Source organism: Leptonychotes weddellii, chromosome 3, assembly GCF_054177405.1.
Source record: "Leptonychotes weddellii isolate Sample4059 chromosome 3, ASM5417740v2, whole genome shotgun sequence".
Lineage (NCBI taxonomy): Eukaryota > Metazoa > Chordata > Mammalia > Carnivora > Phocidae > Leptonychotes > Leptonychotes weddellii.
The window spans coordinates 92413414-92429164 of NC_138371.1; the positions used below are offsets into that span (position 1 = coordinate 92413414).

Consider the following 15751-nt stretch of genomic DNA (forward strand, 5'->3'; position numbering starts at 1 on the left):
TCCTGGAGGCTCTCCTTACTTCATTCCAACTGCCCCTTGTGAAATGACCAAAGAACCCCTGATAAGGGAGGAGACAACCACCAGGTCACTAGGTGACTTTTGTATAATCAAAGGTTAAGAGGCTCTGGATCCATTTCCAAAATGACCCACCCTTTCCAGAAGGGACTACCAGCCCTTGGGGCGGTGCATAGGTACCAAAATAAAACTGTGGAGAGAGAACTGTCACTATGAACACAACCACTTGGCCCAGCATGGAGAAGGTCACAAAGGCTGGTGTAGGGTTGGAATGAAAGGGAAATGAGGTCAGGAGGCGGCACATGGGTCTCCTGGTTCTCTCCTGCAATGCACCCCAAATCCCACTGTCAAAAGGAAATGCAAGAGAAATCCGGGCAGTTGAGGATAACCAGTATTTCGGGATCAGGCATAAATTCCATACCTCAAGGATCCTCAAGGGTAAAGCTCTGGACACCCCCCCATACACACACACACACACACACACACACACACTTCCCTGGTCCCAAATCTCTCAGCTCTCCAGTCCGGGGTTTGTAGCTAGGTCCTTTTCCCATCCAGCGGGAGACTGCTGCCACAGACCCAGCAAAGGAACTCTTCCCTTCCCCAGGTAAGCCCACTGCAGGGGCTTTCCCCGACGCCCCGTCTCACAGCCAAGTGAGCTTGTGAACACGGAGACGGTTGAGGATCCGAGACAAGGAGCTCGCTCGCTCGGTTTTTCCCGGGGCCGTGTTTGCCATTTGCGGGAATAAATGAAGCATCGGTAATCTCCATAAAAGAGCTTTCACGCTTCATTCTCTGAAACTAAGTTGGGGCTTAGACGGAAGGAAAAAAGGGACTTTTAATTTAAAGTAATGATCATCAACACTCTGGCTCTAGAGGGTCTCTAGGGGAGAAGGGGGTCCGCCACCCCACCCTGGGAAGCTGGAGGGAGGACTGCCTAGCGCCTCGCCAGGCAGGTCTTGAATTGCTTGGATTGGTGGGCCAAATCCAAATGCGGGCAGCTCTCCTAGGAGGAGGGCGGTGGTACAAACAACTCTCCCTGGGGTAACAGGAGGTGCGGGAGCCTAGGGAGGAAGAGATCGAGAGTTGTCGTCCCGGAGAAAGGCAAATGAGCAGATTCGATGGAGACGTCCGCCTCGCCCAGGCCGCGGCTGGGAGCAGCGTCTTCTTCCCTCGCACGCAGGAACGTCAGCCGTCAGCCGTGGTGGTGCCTTCGCCGGCCCGGACATCCCTGTTTACTTTCACTCGGTGGCTGCTTCTGTTTGGGGCCGAAGTTTGCACGCGGGGTGCACAATACACAGGGCCTCCTTTCCCCACACCGCACCCCCAGGTCCTGCGGGGTTGGAGAGCCCCAAAAGTTTTATCCCCCAAAGGGCACTTCGTTTACTTTAGTTGAATGAAACTGGCTGGGTAAGGTGAGACGAGGAAGGGAATTCCTTCAAATTCATTCCTCCGCCAACACTCACCCAGCACCTTGGGCCCCTCACTTCCCTGCCATTGCCAAACCACCCCACACTAGATATGCACCACCAATGAGCTCGGCCCTGTGAGGGCATTTCAGACAATAGATAAGGCACTCGAGGCCTGATGAGGGTGGAACTGGGTCCAACTGTCCTCTCTGGGGTATCAACATCCCGAGTCCCCCTGGCTTCCGCCTAATGAGGAGGAGACGCCACTGGGTCGGAGCCCGAAGTGAGGTGGCCCGCGGTGAAGGCCGGAGCTCACTCTGCAGGGGCGGGGACGGCGGGCGTGGGAAATCGAGCAAAGAATCGAAGGACGCGTCCCAGCTAGGCCCAGGCCTCTCGCGTCCTCCTTGCCCGACCGCGCCCTTCTGGAAGCTCCGCAAGGCCTGGGCGGAGGCCCGCCCAGAGAAGACGCAGAGCGAGGGCAATTTGGCGCCGCTGGTTTTAAAGAAATTCCAAGTAAACAGTGAACCCGAGTGGGAAACCGCAGCTGTGCATAGGGAAGTGACTTGGCCAAATTATCTCCAGAAGAGGAGAGGGAAGGTGGGCAAATATCTGGGCCCTGAAGGTGCTAGCTTTACTGAGGTAAGAGGCAGCAGGGAATTGGGCTGCTACTTGCAACTTTTTCTCGGCCCTAAAAAGGATCCCGCGTGGGGGATTTCGGAAGGCGCTCACCTAGTCCGGGAAAATTCAGCTGGCGGCCCTTCTGGGGTCAGGGCCGCCCCAAGGGCGCACGGCGGAGGCAGGCGCGGGAGCCCTCTGACGCCGGGGCCTTCAGGCGGGCCAAGGGCGCGCGCGGCGCTGAGCCGGCGGGTCCAGCCAGCGAGCGGAGCCGGCGAGGGTTTGGACTCCCCGTGGTGTGTGTGCGCGAGCGCGCCTCGTCTACCCGTTCGGGACAAGTTGAAGCAACAAAAATAAAGTCGGATCTCCCAGTCTGGAGGTCCACCCCTCCTCCTCCCTGGTTTGATCCCAGGCCCGGCTGCTCGGAGCCGTGGCGTGCGCAGCCAAGATTGCAAGCCGATGCGCGTTACTGCCAGAGCAAGGGCGCCGCCCCCACTCCCCTGCCACCAGTGGCCAGGACTTGGGAACCATCGAGTCAAGGAGGGGAGGGGTGACATAACATTGGGGGAGCAGCGTGGCGGCCTCCAAGGTCAGCGCTGGTCCCTCGCGCCGGCCGGGGGAGGGGGACAGGAAGGTCGGAACAGGCCGGCCTCCCTCGGAGCAGCGGGGAGCGAACTTGAGAGTTGGGCCGGGTGAGAGAGGAGACGGAAGGCGGGGAGCCCCAGGGACGCCCGGGCACACCCGCAGCGGAGGCCGGAGAGGTTGGCCGCAGGAGGGTGCCCTCCGGAGCGGAAAACGGAAACCTCGGAGCAGAGGACGTGGAGGAACTCAGGGGCTGGGAAGCCCATAGAAAATGACAGAAAGGAACGCGAACCCGGCCTAGACACAAATCGAAACTGCACAAAGAACAGTCGCTTGGGAGAACCCAGTGGGGCGGGGGAGAGGCTGCGGAAGGAGCGCGGGTCCCTGTCGCCTGCACGGAGGTTGGGCGCGAGGACATGGCCGGAGTGGCCCTTCCCTTCGCGTCTCCAACGAGCGGAGGCTCAGGAGCCGAGGCCCGAGCTGGGCGAACAGAATTGGGGTTTCGCGGTGCCTGGAGGGAAGGCGAGCCCCGGATGAGTTCCCATCTCCAACACCCCACTGGACAGAGGACTCGGGGAGATCAGGGCCTGGGGCCTGGGCCGCGCTGACCGGAAGTGCATCTGCGAGGGGCCCTGAGCTCAGGGCGCAGGCCGCTGCACCCGGCTGGAGCAAGGCCAAAGTCGGAGACGCCTGGCTGGGGCGGGCTCCTTCCGCCCGCACCCGCCTGGGTACAGGTGGGAGAATAAGGAAGGAGGCAGACACTGCTGACTGTGGAGGTCTGGGGTCCTTGAATGCGGAAAAGACGGAACCCCCGGGAACCTAATCTGAGACCTGGGTGGAGTGGGGTTCGAGAGCAGGAGTTCAGCCCTGATCTAGGAGCTTGGGGTGGGGGGAGTGCAGGGTGGGGAGATGGGAGTTGAGGACCACTCCAACTTGAGACTGCAAGACTGACACTAGCCCTGAACCCAAGCCTGTGCCTCTCCCTGCCATGTGCCAAGTGTCCGTATGGTGGAGACTTGATACTGCGAGGTGCCGGGGCCAATCAGTCTGGTAGTCTAACGATGCATTATTACGGTATAAGTTTTAATGTGGTTTGGTGTGATCTTGGCAAGAAGACCCTGGGCCTCAATTTTCTTATCTATAAAATGGGGATGATACTATCCAACTCAAAGAAATGTATGAGGTTAAATGAGGTAAATTATGCTAAATAGCAGTGTGAGCTAGCAATAAATAATGATTGTTATTACTAGTTTTAAATTTCTGGAAGTGTCCTCTTCTGAACTGTCTCCATCCTGTCCAATGGACAAGTCCTGCTCATGGAAGTGAAGGGGAGTGGACAGGGAGAGATCTGCTGTGGTGGTTTCTGGGACTTGCTTTGTTTTCTTCAGCATCTAATTACCTTCAGCTTGGAGACCTGGAGGCTATTCATGGTGGCTTCTCCCCAGCCCCGCCTGCCAAGCAGCAGCAGAACTTTATCGGTCAGGTTTCCCATTGTGTCGGCTTTATCAGATGGCAGAACTGGGAGTCTTTCTGCCTGAGTTGGTTGGTCTCTGTCAGGGCCCTAGCCCACTCTTGCAGCCGTTGTGGCCAAATTTTAAATACTTGTGGGTGCCTCTCTTCTGGGGACTCCTTCCGTCTTGCCCGCAGGGGTCTCCCTCCCCTCTGCGCTGTAATTGTATTCCTCTGGCCCCCGCTGCACGGTCTTCAGGCCTCGGGGAGGATGAGCGGACCTCTGCTGGCGCTGCCAAACACTCTCCAGTGCGCTTGCGTGGTGGCAGGGGGCAGGGAGGAAATTTGCCGGTGGCTGTTTGTCCCTAAAAGCTTGCGGGAGTTCTACCCCATTCCCCAACAAAGTTGAGGAGGGGGGATGCTTGTGCTCACCACCTCCTCTACGCAAGTCTCTTACCCACTTCTCCCATCCCACCCCCTCCCCACCTCCTTTCTACCCCACCTCCCTTCTACCACCCCACTTCCTTCCTATCACCAAGAGCCCAATGGGGAGTGATACCAGTTCTCTTTTCAGGATAAGATGTGTGTGCCTACACACCCACAGTAAGTCCTTGCTTTTCTACAGACTCGCCTATACCTAGAGTCTTTCATCACCGTGGCCTGAAATCTTCGCAAATGTCCCCAAAGCAACCCACTCATATCTATGGGGAGAATTCCAGAGTTCCACCTCCAGAGTGACACCTCAGCCTGGAAAGACTGCATTGAGAAGCAAATCCAAGGAATAAATTGTAATGGCCCAGGATTTACCAAGCTCTCTGGGAAATCTGTTTTTAGAAACTTCGCCCCCTGCTGCCTGAGGTCTGCTATTCCCCCAAGAGAGGCACCTGGGAAGGTGCAGGGTACGCTGTAAGGCCCGAGAGTGTTGTACCTGTGTGTCTTGTGTCTGAGCTTAGAGTCACCTGGATCCAGCTGCCTCCTGGGAGAGAGAGGGGGCTACTCCATCACTCCCCTGGCTGCCCTGATTCCCGTCTTCCTGGCCCCCACCCAATCAACCCACCCACCTCCATCCCAGTTCTCCCTGGTGGCCTCCATGGAAGAGGCAGGCAGGTATGTGTTGGGTACCAGTATGTGTATTCCTGGACCGTGCGTAAGTGTGTGCCAGAAGCTTCTACACAGGCAATGTCCCTGTGCTCGCTGGGAACACGCCTCCACACATCAGCCCATGTACATTTCTTTGTATATGTGCACATTTTCTACATGTGTGTGCACGTGTACACATGGATGAATGCATGCGTGTGCTCTTTGATGTGCAGAAGCATGTGCACGTGTGCGGAGTGGCCGGCTGTGCAGTAACTCTACCCACTCGGTGGTACAGCGGCAAGGACACTGGACTCCTAGGAAAGCTGGGGGTGGGGGGCTGCCTCTCCCTTGCTGTGTGCTTTTGAATGAGGTACTTACTCTCTCAGGACTTCCCCCCACCCTCCCCCAACCCCCCCACCCCTGCCTGTGAAATAAAACCTTTTTATTCCAGAATCCCTGAGGACCCCCTCCCAACAATGGGACTTCATTAAAAGACTGGCCTAAAGCATTTGGGGGAGGAATGGGGATTGGCAGAGTCCCCCTTCCACAAGTTGCCACAGGAGAGTAGCCCTCTCACCTGAGTTCAAATTGGGAGAAGAGCAGTCTGGGGGGGTGGGGGGTGTTCAGAGGGATGGAGCAATACTCTGCCACCTCCCCCAGAGGGAATACTCCATTTGGAACCCACCCTGAGGTGAGGCAAGGCTAAGGGAGGGCTGCTGCCTGGCCTCCCTGCCCCTCCCCGCCCCCTGCCCATGTCTGAGCATAGTGGAAGGCAGCTTCTATTACCAGAGGAATAGGGTTTTCTCCAACACAAAAAGGAAAATCTAGGCTAACCACTGGAAGAGCTGATGACCCCTCTAGAGAACCACCTTCATCCAGGGTAAGGAGTCTGGCCAGAGCCTCTCCAACCCTGGCCGTGGCCTTTGGCCTCGAGGAGTCAGCCAAGGCTCAGCCCTGCCCATGCAAGTAGGCCTTTTACTGAGGGCACTGGATGGGGGAGTTGGGGTAGGGGGAAACCGGGACACAGCGACCTCCCTGGTGAGATCATCTCTGGAAATCCCGAATAGGTCATGGGGCTGTGGGAGCCAGGTAAGGAGCAGGCTAGTAGGCCACTCCCTCTCTGTGCCCTGGGCAGCCCAGCCTAGGGGCCCTGAGAATTGGCCACACATGCACACACTCACAAACACGAAACTATTGGCAGTCATACACCCCAAACACACACTTTCACCTCCCAAGCCTGAACAAATATACTTAATGCCACCCCTATACAAAGGCCCCTCAGCGTACAACCCACAAACATAGAAGCTTACACACACATACCGCAGCCCCACACATCCCAATATCCCCTCCTCCATCTGCAGCCCACCCCTGACCCTACTGAAGGAACAAGAATTTTGAGCAAGAAAATAGAGACCTTTGCCCTCAGAAAGAGCCAGGGATCAATACTGTTTAGACTCGGCTAGTGTGTATTTCCTTCTGGGCTGAGGAAGATTTAAGTTTATGGTTCAATCCGATCTTTTTTTTTTTAAAGGTAGAAAATGAGGAAGTTGGGATAGCACGCTCAACTATTTATTTCGATGCAACCTCAGACTTTTTAATACACAGGCGACTCCCTAAGCCAGCCCCATAAATCAGAGAAATCAATGCTTGTTTATGATTATTATTACTTTCTTTTTTTGGAGGGGGAAGAAGAAAGAGGTCTGACCAGAGTCCTCTTCCTCTCTCCTCAGCCCCAATCAGGAAGAAGGGGAAATGGGGATGAGGAAGGCAGGAAGGTAGGAAAGTCAGGGCCAGGGCCGGATTCCTGAGGTTAAGGCAGTTGTTAAGAGTAGAGATGACGTAGAAAAAGACACACAGCCACAGAGAAGGCATGGACCAAATATGTAAGTCGTTTGAGCTTGAGTTTTCTCCACTGAACAAAGAAGAAAATTCTCTTCGCCCATAGGGGTTGGAATATAAAAGGAGATATGGGGAAGAAATCAAATTACATAATAATAACAGATCCATAAGCTTTACTAATACAATCTTAGGGAGGGGTCATCACCTCCTCCTTCTCCCCCAGGGTTGAGGGGAAGAGCTCTTGGCTTTGACCTCCTGAGAGTGGTGAAGAGGAGCCTTAAGAAACAGGATGGCTCCTGGCCTTGGCCCCTGCCCCAGCCTCTAGATCTGGTGGTCTCGAAGGGCTTAGGTACCCTAAGGGCCACCGTGATGAAAGGCAAAGAAAGGGTAGCCCCATTTCCAGGCACTCAAAGGATCAGGTTCTCTGTAGAGCATAGCGCCCCCAACACCACATCAGGAGGTGGCCAGGACCCTTCCTGATGTTCTGAGCTCTGTGGATGAGGGGAAGAGGACCCTGGGCTCCAAGTCTCAGACCCTCTAACCTGAAGCCCTGGAGAGCCTGAAGATCCTGAGCCCCCTTCCCCACCAAGAAAGGCAAAGGACGTACATCCAACCACCAGAAAACCATTTTCGGGGGCCATCCGAAGGAAGGGCCACCTCTGGCCTCTGCTTCCAACTCTTCACTCAAGGAGTGGGTAAGCACCCATTATGTGCAGAGGTTAGCCTACACACCCCAAGAAGGCGTGAAGGGGAGGAAAAGATATACTGCAATAAGGTTGGGAACCCATGGCAATATCAAATACGCTCTCCAGCTCCAGGCCATTGAACCTCAGGCTCCCAAACCCTTGAGCAGGGACTTGGAGCCTACTAGCCCTGTCACTTCCCAGGATATAGGCCCAAATCAGCGGGAAGTTTCTCAAGGAAAAAGGAAGAATGACCATTCTCACTTCTCACAAAATCAATCCTGCAAAAACAACAGGGAAGAAACTCAAGGGAATAACACAGAAACAGAGTTCCCATGCATGCACCAGCCCCATAAACACACCTGCAGGCATTCTGGTGTGCAAACACTAATGGACACATGTACATACACCGCAAGCTCACAAACATCCAAGTGTGCATCTAATTACAGAGAAATGAACACCCAGTGAGCACAATACTCAGACATGCAGGGACACACGAAACCAGGTAACTCCTCAGATGCACCTACATTTGCACGTGATCACATATGCACATGAGTCTGCAAGGACACCTACATATCTAGCCACTCACGGACAGGTACATACACATATTTCAGAAGACAGGAAGAAAGGAGAAAAGGAGGATTTACCATTAAAAAACAAATCCTGGACAAAAGGGACCTTCCTTTCCTCCTCCTAGTCCCTGAAGGTAGGGGGCCCAGTGCCTGCCCAGGAAGGGAAGGCCCCAGCGTCAGGGGCAAGAGTGCAGACATTTCCCTCTGGGAAGTCCACGTGCCCTGAGGGTTCAGAAGGCTTGTGTCTGTGCCTCCTCCCCCCTCAAGCAGGAAGCAAACCTTTGTTGGCATTCGGAGAGTGATCCCGCTTAGGTTTTGGCTCTGGGCGAGGCAGGCCTGTGCCCATGTGGGAATTCCGGCCCCAAAATGATCCCAGCAGCATCGCTTTCCAGCATCCAGGCCTCTTCTCTCCGGGCTATGCGGGACCAAGAGATCCGGGCCAGGAGAGGCTCCAAGGGCCGCCCTCGACCTGCCGCTTCGTCAACGGAATCACTTCTCCGAACTAAGAGCGGTGAAGTCCCGGCGGCCTGGAGACCAGGCCCAGAAGCCCAGCCGAAGAGCCCCTCGCCCTCGTGGGCAGCTCAGCCCTGGAGGCAGCCCCTCACCTCTGCCGGCCTTGGGAAGGCCTTGCGCTTCTGGAGGGGAAAACCTCAAGCAAAACCCGCATGGGGTTGTAAGGGGAGGAAGGACAGAAAAGGGAAAGGTGCAGGCCGAAGCAAGGAGCGGGGCAGGGTGAGCAGGAGGAGGGCAAAGCCAGGCTGGGCCTGGGCCAGCACAGGGAGCAGCCAGACACCCTGGCAGTGTTTCCGAAGTCAGGACTGGGGTTTGTTGTTTTTTGTTTTGTTTTGTCTTTGGGCTCCTTTGGACGCCATCAGAGACCAGGAGTGGGCCTCCGGACCCTCCAGACCGGGACCTACCCGGCTCTGGGCCGCCTCTACCGCGGCGCGCTCGTCTTGCCCCTGGTACTCGTTGTGCGATGATCGCAAGGCCGGGCCGGGCCGCCCGGGGCTCGCCGCCCGGTGTGTGCGCAATGCGCGCGGGGCCCTCGCGTGCCCTGCGCCCACGCCCTTCCCGAGCCCGCAAGGAGGAGGGCCGCCAACGGCTCGTGAGCACAGTGTACACTTTATTTCAGACTACAGGTTTCTGAACATAATAAAATCTTTGGCTTGTAGCGGCGGTTCAGTCTCGCAGTCTGTGGGGTCGTATTTCTCAACAAGTCTCCGAAAACGAAAGGGGAGCAGGACAGACCGACAGAAGGGGCTGGGGAGGCGGGGAAGAGGCGAAGGGCAGACACGCGAGGAAACACACTCTCACGCACACAAAGAAAAGTCCCAGAGAAACGAGGGCCAGCGATGCGGGGCGGGAGGCACCGGAGAAGCAACAACATTCAAAAGAAAAAAGGCAATGAAAACGAAACTGGGCCGGGGGCAGCGAGGCGGAGGTGGGGGATAAAATAATTATAATAATTATAATAATTATAACAATAATAATAAAGGAGATTAATAAAAAGTCCAGCAAATAGAGATCGCTACACATATTTCTTTTCCTTACCTGAAATTAAATATATACAAGGTCGTAAGCGGTTTGGCTAGATAGAGCTTTAAGGAGTTCGCAGTTTCGCCCCTTATACTGTGAATAGAGAATAGATCTTATTTTTCGATAGCACCTGTCCGAGTCTTTCTCCCTTTTTAAAAATGTTTCGTTCAAACGTGACTCTCCATTCTGAGAATCTCTCTCTCTCTCTCTTCCCTGTTGCTCCCTCCCTCCTGTGCGCGGATTCTTTCTCCCCCGGCGTGAGGCCGGCCGGGCGGCGGCGGCGGCGATGCCAGGAGGTGGCGCGGGCGCGGCGGCCGGACCGCGCGGCCCCAGCCGGCGGGCGGCTACTCGCTCTCGTCTTTGTCCTGGACCGTGGTGGTGGAGTGGTTGTACAGTCCCTGCGCCATGAGGTGCAGCGCCAGGCCGTTCTTGATGCCCGTGGCTTTCTTGATCTTGGCGCGTTTGTTCTGGAACCAGATCTTGATCTGGGACTCGTTGAGGCTGAGCTCCTGGGCCAGGGTCTGCCGCCGCTGTTCCGTGATGTAGCGGTTCGCCTGGAACTCCGCCTTGAGTCTCTGCAGCTGCTCGGCCGTGAACGCCGTCCGCGGCCGCTTGTCCTCCTTCTCGTTCTTCTTCTTCTTCAGCTTCCTGGTGCGCGGACCTGCAGCGGCGGAGAGGGCCGGGTGGGGGTGGGACGGAGGGCAGAGGGGAGGGGGGAGAGGGCAGAGGAAGCCGTGAGAATTGCAGAGCCGAGCGGGGATGGCGCCCCGCGCTTCCGGGGCGATAGCCGAGGCCCTGCTGCGCCCCTGGCTCCCTCCCGCCAACTAGCCCCGAGATCAATCGCCTGGCTGCTGGGGTCGCCAAGTTCTCTGGGGGGCCAGAAGGGCCGCGGAGGAAAACCGGCCGAGCTTGTCCGTGCATCCCACACCCCAATTCGCGGAACCAGAGAGCAGCGTGCCACGCTTAAATCCCATAATCCAAGATGGAGAGATATTTGGAGCCCCATCCGGTGGATCCCAGAGTTGGAGGTCAGGGGCCTGCTGTCTTCACAGCCCTGGAATAAAAAGAGGCTCAAGCCTGGGCCAGTGAAGACACCGGGCAGGACTGCCCTGAGGGAATGGCCAGCCTGCAAACTAATCCTCCCTTCCTCCTCAAGAAGCGCACCTACGCCCAGCACTTACGATGATAAGATCCCCTCTGCTTGTAGCTATTGACCCCAGAAAACAGGGGGATAGGGAGGGGACTGTGAGGGGCTTGCCTAGATCCAAAGTCTTTGGTGTATGTTCTCTGGGCTCCTCCTTTCTCTTTGGCCTAAAGGAAGCCCTTTTTAGGGTCCCAGGGAGACATTAACCACCCCCTTCTCTGAAGGCGGAACAAGGCTTTCACCCGGTTGCACACCTTACCCACATGACCCTGGTCTCCAGGGTTCTCTGCTTTGCCCCTTGGATGGTGCCAGTAAGAAAGAGAGGACCCTCCCCATTCCTCCACCTAGCTGTACAGGCAAGGTCTCCCTTCTCTCTCTTTCGAACACATAAGCTGCAGTTTCAGGATTGAAAAGTCCTGTATAACAAAAACAGGCCAGATATGCTTCCCTTGCCCATCGATGACATTTGCAAGGAGACTCCATCGGTCCTCCCCCCATTCATGAGCAAAATACGGGCAGAGGGAGAGAGACGGAGGGACAATGTGGACAGAAATCGGTGCTTTGCCCCTAAGACGGATATGGGAAGAGGCCCCAGCAAATCTCCCCAAGAATGTGAAGATTCTCCCAAAACCTAGTGTGGGAAGAGAGCTGCTGTGGAGCCCAGCCCTGGAGAGAGGAGGGGGAAAGAGGAGACAGCCTTTAAAGCTGTTCCTCAGCCTTAGACCCAAGTTTTCCGGCATTTACTTGGTGGGCCCTGTCGTGGTTATGGGAGCTTCCTGAGCCATGTTAAGTCCCTGTCCGGCCTTTTAATATCAGAAACTGTCTGGAAAGAAGGGTCTTCACCAGCATCTCCAAACCTAGCAACAGAGGGGCAAGCTGGGCTGCTTGGCTCCGCGGACAGGCCAGCGCCTGGGGTCACCAGCTGTCCTGTGACAAAAGAGTCCAGGCCTGGCTGACTGCAGCAACTCAGGTCTGGGCTGAGGTTCGTCTCCCTGAACTGCCCATGCAGGGGACGGGAGGAGCCCGTCCCCTGCCTCCCCTGGCACAGAAGAGGGAAAGCGGCCAAGAACAAAGGCAAGGCCCACTCCTAAGCCCCGTGCGGAGAGAACTGAGAGGTGGGGTGGGGAGGAAGGACGGCCTTGGTTTAGATTAATAATTAGCTGAGCGGGAAGAGATGGCCCAGGAAATGTGCACATCTCCGGAAAGGCCTCGCTGTGCGTTGTGCGTCCGTGATGTTGTGAGAATGTTGTTGTGTATGTGTGTGCAGAGGCACGGATACTTGTAATAAAATCGTAGCCTCTTGGCCAGCCTGAGCCGCCCAGCCTGACAGCTCAATCACTCTATCCATCAGGCGAGTCAATCAAAGCAGCTTTTCGGAGGTTCAGGGAGCCCGACGTGTCAATAACGGGGCTCGAGATGGCGGGGGCTGATAGCGCGCATCGATCCGCGCCCGGCCGGCAACCGTGGGGAGGCTGGACACCAGCCGGAGTAGAGCGGCGCATGGCTACGCTGTGCCCGGCCTCCTACCTGACCCGGGTGCCCGAAACACCAATTGTAGGCCAGAACCCCTGCCGTCCTCCTCGCCGCGCCCACGGGCCTCTCTGGCGCTGCCGACCCGGGAGGCGGGCAGGCCCCAGCCTCCTCTCCTGGGGCCTAGGACTGTCCCAGCGCAGGTCTCTCGGCCTCGGGGTTTCCAAGCGCGAGGAACACGCGAGAAAAGGGCCGAAGGAAGTCGAGAAAAACAACTTACAGCTGGCAGAAATCTGCTAACTGGCAGATACAGGGAAGAAAGGAGTGAAAGAAGGAGAAAGGGCAGGGCCGGAGGGTGTGCGCGCTGCGCCACGGAGAAGCTGCCGAGGAGGCTGCCAATCATACCCCGTGCCCCCGCGATCTGGCCCGAGCCTGACCGGTCTCCTCTCCACTCCCACTGTCTGTGAGCTCTAGAGAACCAGGAGCCAGGGCTCTCTCGGCACCGACCGTTTTGGCAACCATCTTTCCCTGGATTCTACCCACCCGGGTCAGACTCCCTAGCTTACCCGGTCTGGGGAAGAGGCACGGCTATCAAAGGCTTTTTTCTCTCTTTCCGTGTGTCCTCCAATGTATCTCACTGTAAATAAACTCGCCTCAAAAAATGTCGAGATGGTGTTTGTGTTTGTAAGAACACAAGGTGACGATTATTTCTCTGATCAGAGCCTGGCTCCATTTCGGCCTCCGCAGGACCTGGCTAGAGGGATTTCAGACCCAGACCGCTAGGCCCACCTTCCCGCCTGCTCTAAACACCTCTCTCCCTGGAAGAAAAATCAATGGCTGATTGTGTTTTTTCTAAGAATAATAAAGGTAAAACACAAAGAAGGCCCGAGGGGCTCGGAGTTCAACACCGAAGGAAGGATCGAGACTCGAGCTTCCCGAGCCAGGAGCTGTAGCCTCTCGAGTGGTGGCCACAGAGGCCAGGAGCGCAGGACTGGGGGCACACCCGGCTGTGACTGGGACGGGGATCAGGAGGAAGCAGGCGTGAGAGAAGAGAGCACCCAAGGCCGGGTCTGCTCTCCCCAGCACAGCGGCGGCTGAGAGTTCTGGGGGCGTCCACGGGCCCGAAAGACATGGCGCAGCCCGGGGTTGGGTACTCACCGGAGGACGGGCGATCCGAGTAGCGCGTGCAGTACACCCAGGCGGGCCATACGAGGGGCTGCTGCGAGTCAGTTTTGACCACGGGCCCGCCGTTGGCTGAGCCCATAAGCAGGATGGCGGGGTTGCCATGCTCCGGGTACTTGACACCCTGCGCACTAGGGCTCCCCACGCCGCCTCCACTGCCGCCGCCGCTGTCCGAAGGCTTGGCCGCTGCCGCCGCCGCCACGGCCGCCGCGGCCGCCGGGTTCCCGGCTTTAGACGCACCCGCACCGCCGCCGGCGGCTGGCGGAGAGCCGTCGGGTGGGCCACAGTTCACGTCCGGGGCGCAGAGGAGCGAGGCGGCGCCCGGCGCCCGCGTGCCCAGCGGATGGACAGGGTCTCTACCTGCGCCCGTCTGGCCTCTGTCACGCTCGACCCGGCCTCCTCCTGCGCCTCCTCCGGCCGCCGCTGCCACCAGGAGCTGCGGCGGCGGCTGCTCCTTTTTGCAGCCGAAGTCCGGCCTCAGGATGTTGTCGATGAAAAAGTTGGTGGTGCGGTGCAGCTGGGCCGCGGGCTGCGGCTGGTGAGCAGGCGCCGCGAGATGCTGCGGCGGCGGCGGCGGCGGGGGCGGGGGGTGCGGGGGGAGGTGCGGGTGGTGGGCCAGGGGCGGCAGGCAGGGCGCCGCGGGCGGCGAGGGGGGCGCGGGCTGCGGGGACACGGGCACGCTGTCTCCATCGCTGCCGCTGCTGCCGCTGGCGCCGGGGCTCAGGCTCAGGCTGCCCGGGGCCGCCGCCACCGCCGCCGCGCCGAGGCCCGAGTCGCGCTGACTTTTAGGTTCCGGCTGCTGTTCTTCCATGCTCGGCCGCCCCGCCGCCCCGGCCGCCGCGCCGGCCCCCGCCCCCCCCGCTTCGCTCCCCACCCCACTTTGCCAGCGGCCCGTGGGGGTGCGCGGAGGAAGGAGGCCGGCGAAGCCCCAGCGAAGGCACGGGGCGGGTGCAGGAAAAAAAAAACCCAGGCGTCTGGCCGGGATCGCTCGCTCTTATCGAGCAGATAGATCTCGCTGTCTCTCCCTCTCTCTAATTTGTAGACATCCAGATATGGAGACACTTGGCTATTTCTTTTTTTTCTTTCTGCAACCAGATTCAATGATTTGTTTTAAATGGGGAGTAAGCCACGGCCAAAAAAAGAAAACAAAAAGAAAAAAAAAGAAAAAAAGCTCCAAGGAATTTTTTTTCTTAAAGGGAAAAAAATAGTCTTTAAAGTCTAGCCATCTTCCTAGGCAGTAGTGAGGGGTTTGACTTCCCCGAGTGTCACGCTAAGCTGTGCCCAGAGCGCGAGGCTGGCAGCGCCTTTAATCGCCTTTGCTTTTTTTGCAGGGAGAGCGCGTCTCCGCCAGCGCCGGGGCTGCCTTTTTTTTTTTTTTTTTTTTTCAAATCTCTGACAGCTCGGATCTTTGCACAAACTCTCTCGCTTAAAAAAAAAATCACCCAGGCACACTTTTTGCCTTCAAACCGGAAGCACGTGAGTCAGGCCGCACGTGTGCGGGGCCAATGGCGAGCCAGGACTCGCGCTGACACCGGGGCCTCGGCCCAATGGGCGCGCGCGGGACTTTGCGGATAAATAATCCGGGGGCGGCGGCCGCTGGCGGAGAGGGGGCGCCGCGGCTAGGGCCCCGCGCGTCCGGCCCACCCTCCCCCACCCGCGCCGAGCCCCTCCCCCTCTTTCAAGCCGGGACCGAGAAAGGGGCAAAGGAGACCAGGGAGGGGTGGATTTCGGGGTGTAGGCAAATAGAGAAGCAACTCCATAAACAACTTGTTGGAGAAATGCAGGATTATGGGTGCGTGCGCGCCGGACACAGGGTCAGGAAGCAGGGGGGCCTCGGCTCTTTTACATCCCTATGCCTAAGAAACTCAGGCTTTTATTTTCTCTCTTCTTGTTATGAAGGGTGAAATATCAGTATGTGTGTGTCTGTGTCTGTGTCTGTGTGTGTGTGTGTGTGTGTGTGTAGGGAGAGCGGTGAGACGAAGAGGGTCAGAGATGTGAAAAAGACCAAGAGTTGGTTACTTTCAGAGAAGCAGTTTATTTTTTCATAAATAGCAAACTCCGGAGGCCAGCTGCGCCTAGCTAGCGTCTGTCTGTAGGTTTTGCAGTGCATGCCGGCCAGCTGCATTGCGTGTCCTTTCCGGAGTATCCGTACTCCTGTCCTACCCTGTCCGGACC

The 15751-nt window shown here is 57.3% G+C and overlaps 1 protein-coding gene across 3 annotated transcripts in view; it reads right to left on the reverse strand.

The window, feature by feature from the left end:
• Positions 1–14971, reverse strand: part of LOC115941562 (homeobox protein engrailed-1) — an 84080-nt gene extending 69109 nt beyond the window's left edge. For 2 of the 3 annotated variants that reach the window (XR_014143644.1, XR_014143645.1), the window contains exons 1-2: positions 13553–14971; positions 9796–10441 (exon numbers count right to left, since the gene is read on the reverse strand). Coding sequence is in view for 1 of the 3 variants with exons in the window: in XM_006745758.2 (XP_006745821.2) it covers positions 10125–10441; positions 13553–14387 (1152 nt within the window). In the remaining 2 variants the exon portion in view is untranslated. Of the gene's footprint in view, positions 1–9347; positions 10442–13552 lie in introns of those variants that run through there. The other variant, XM_006745758.2, reaches the window with a different exon arrangement.
• Between the last annotated feature and the right edge of the window lie 780 nt (positions 14972–15751).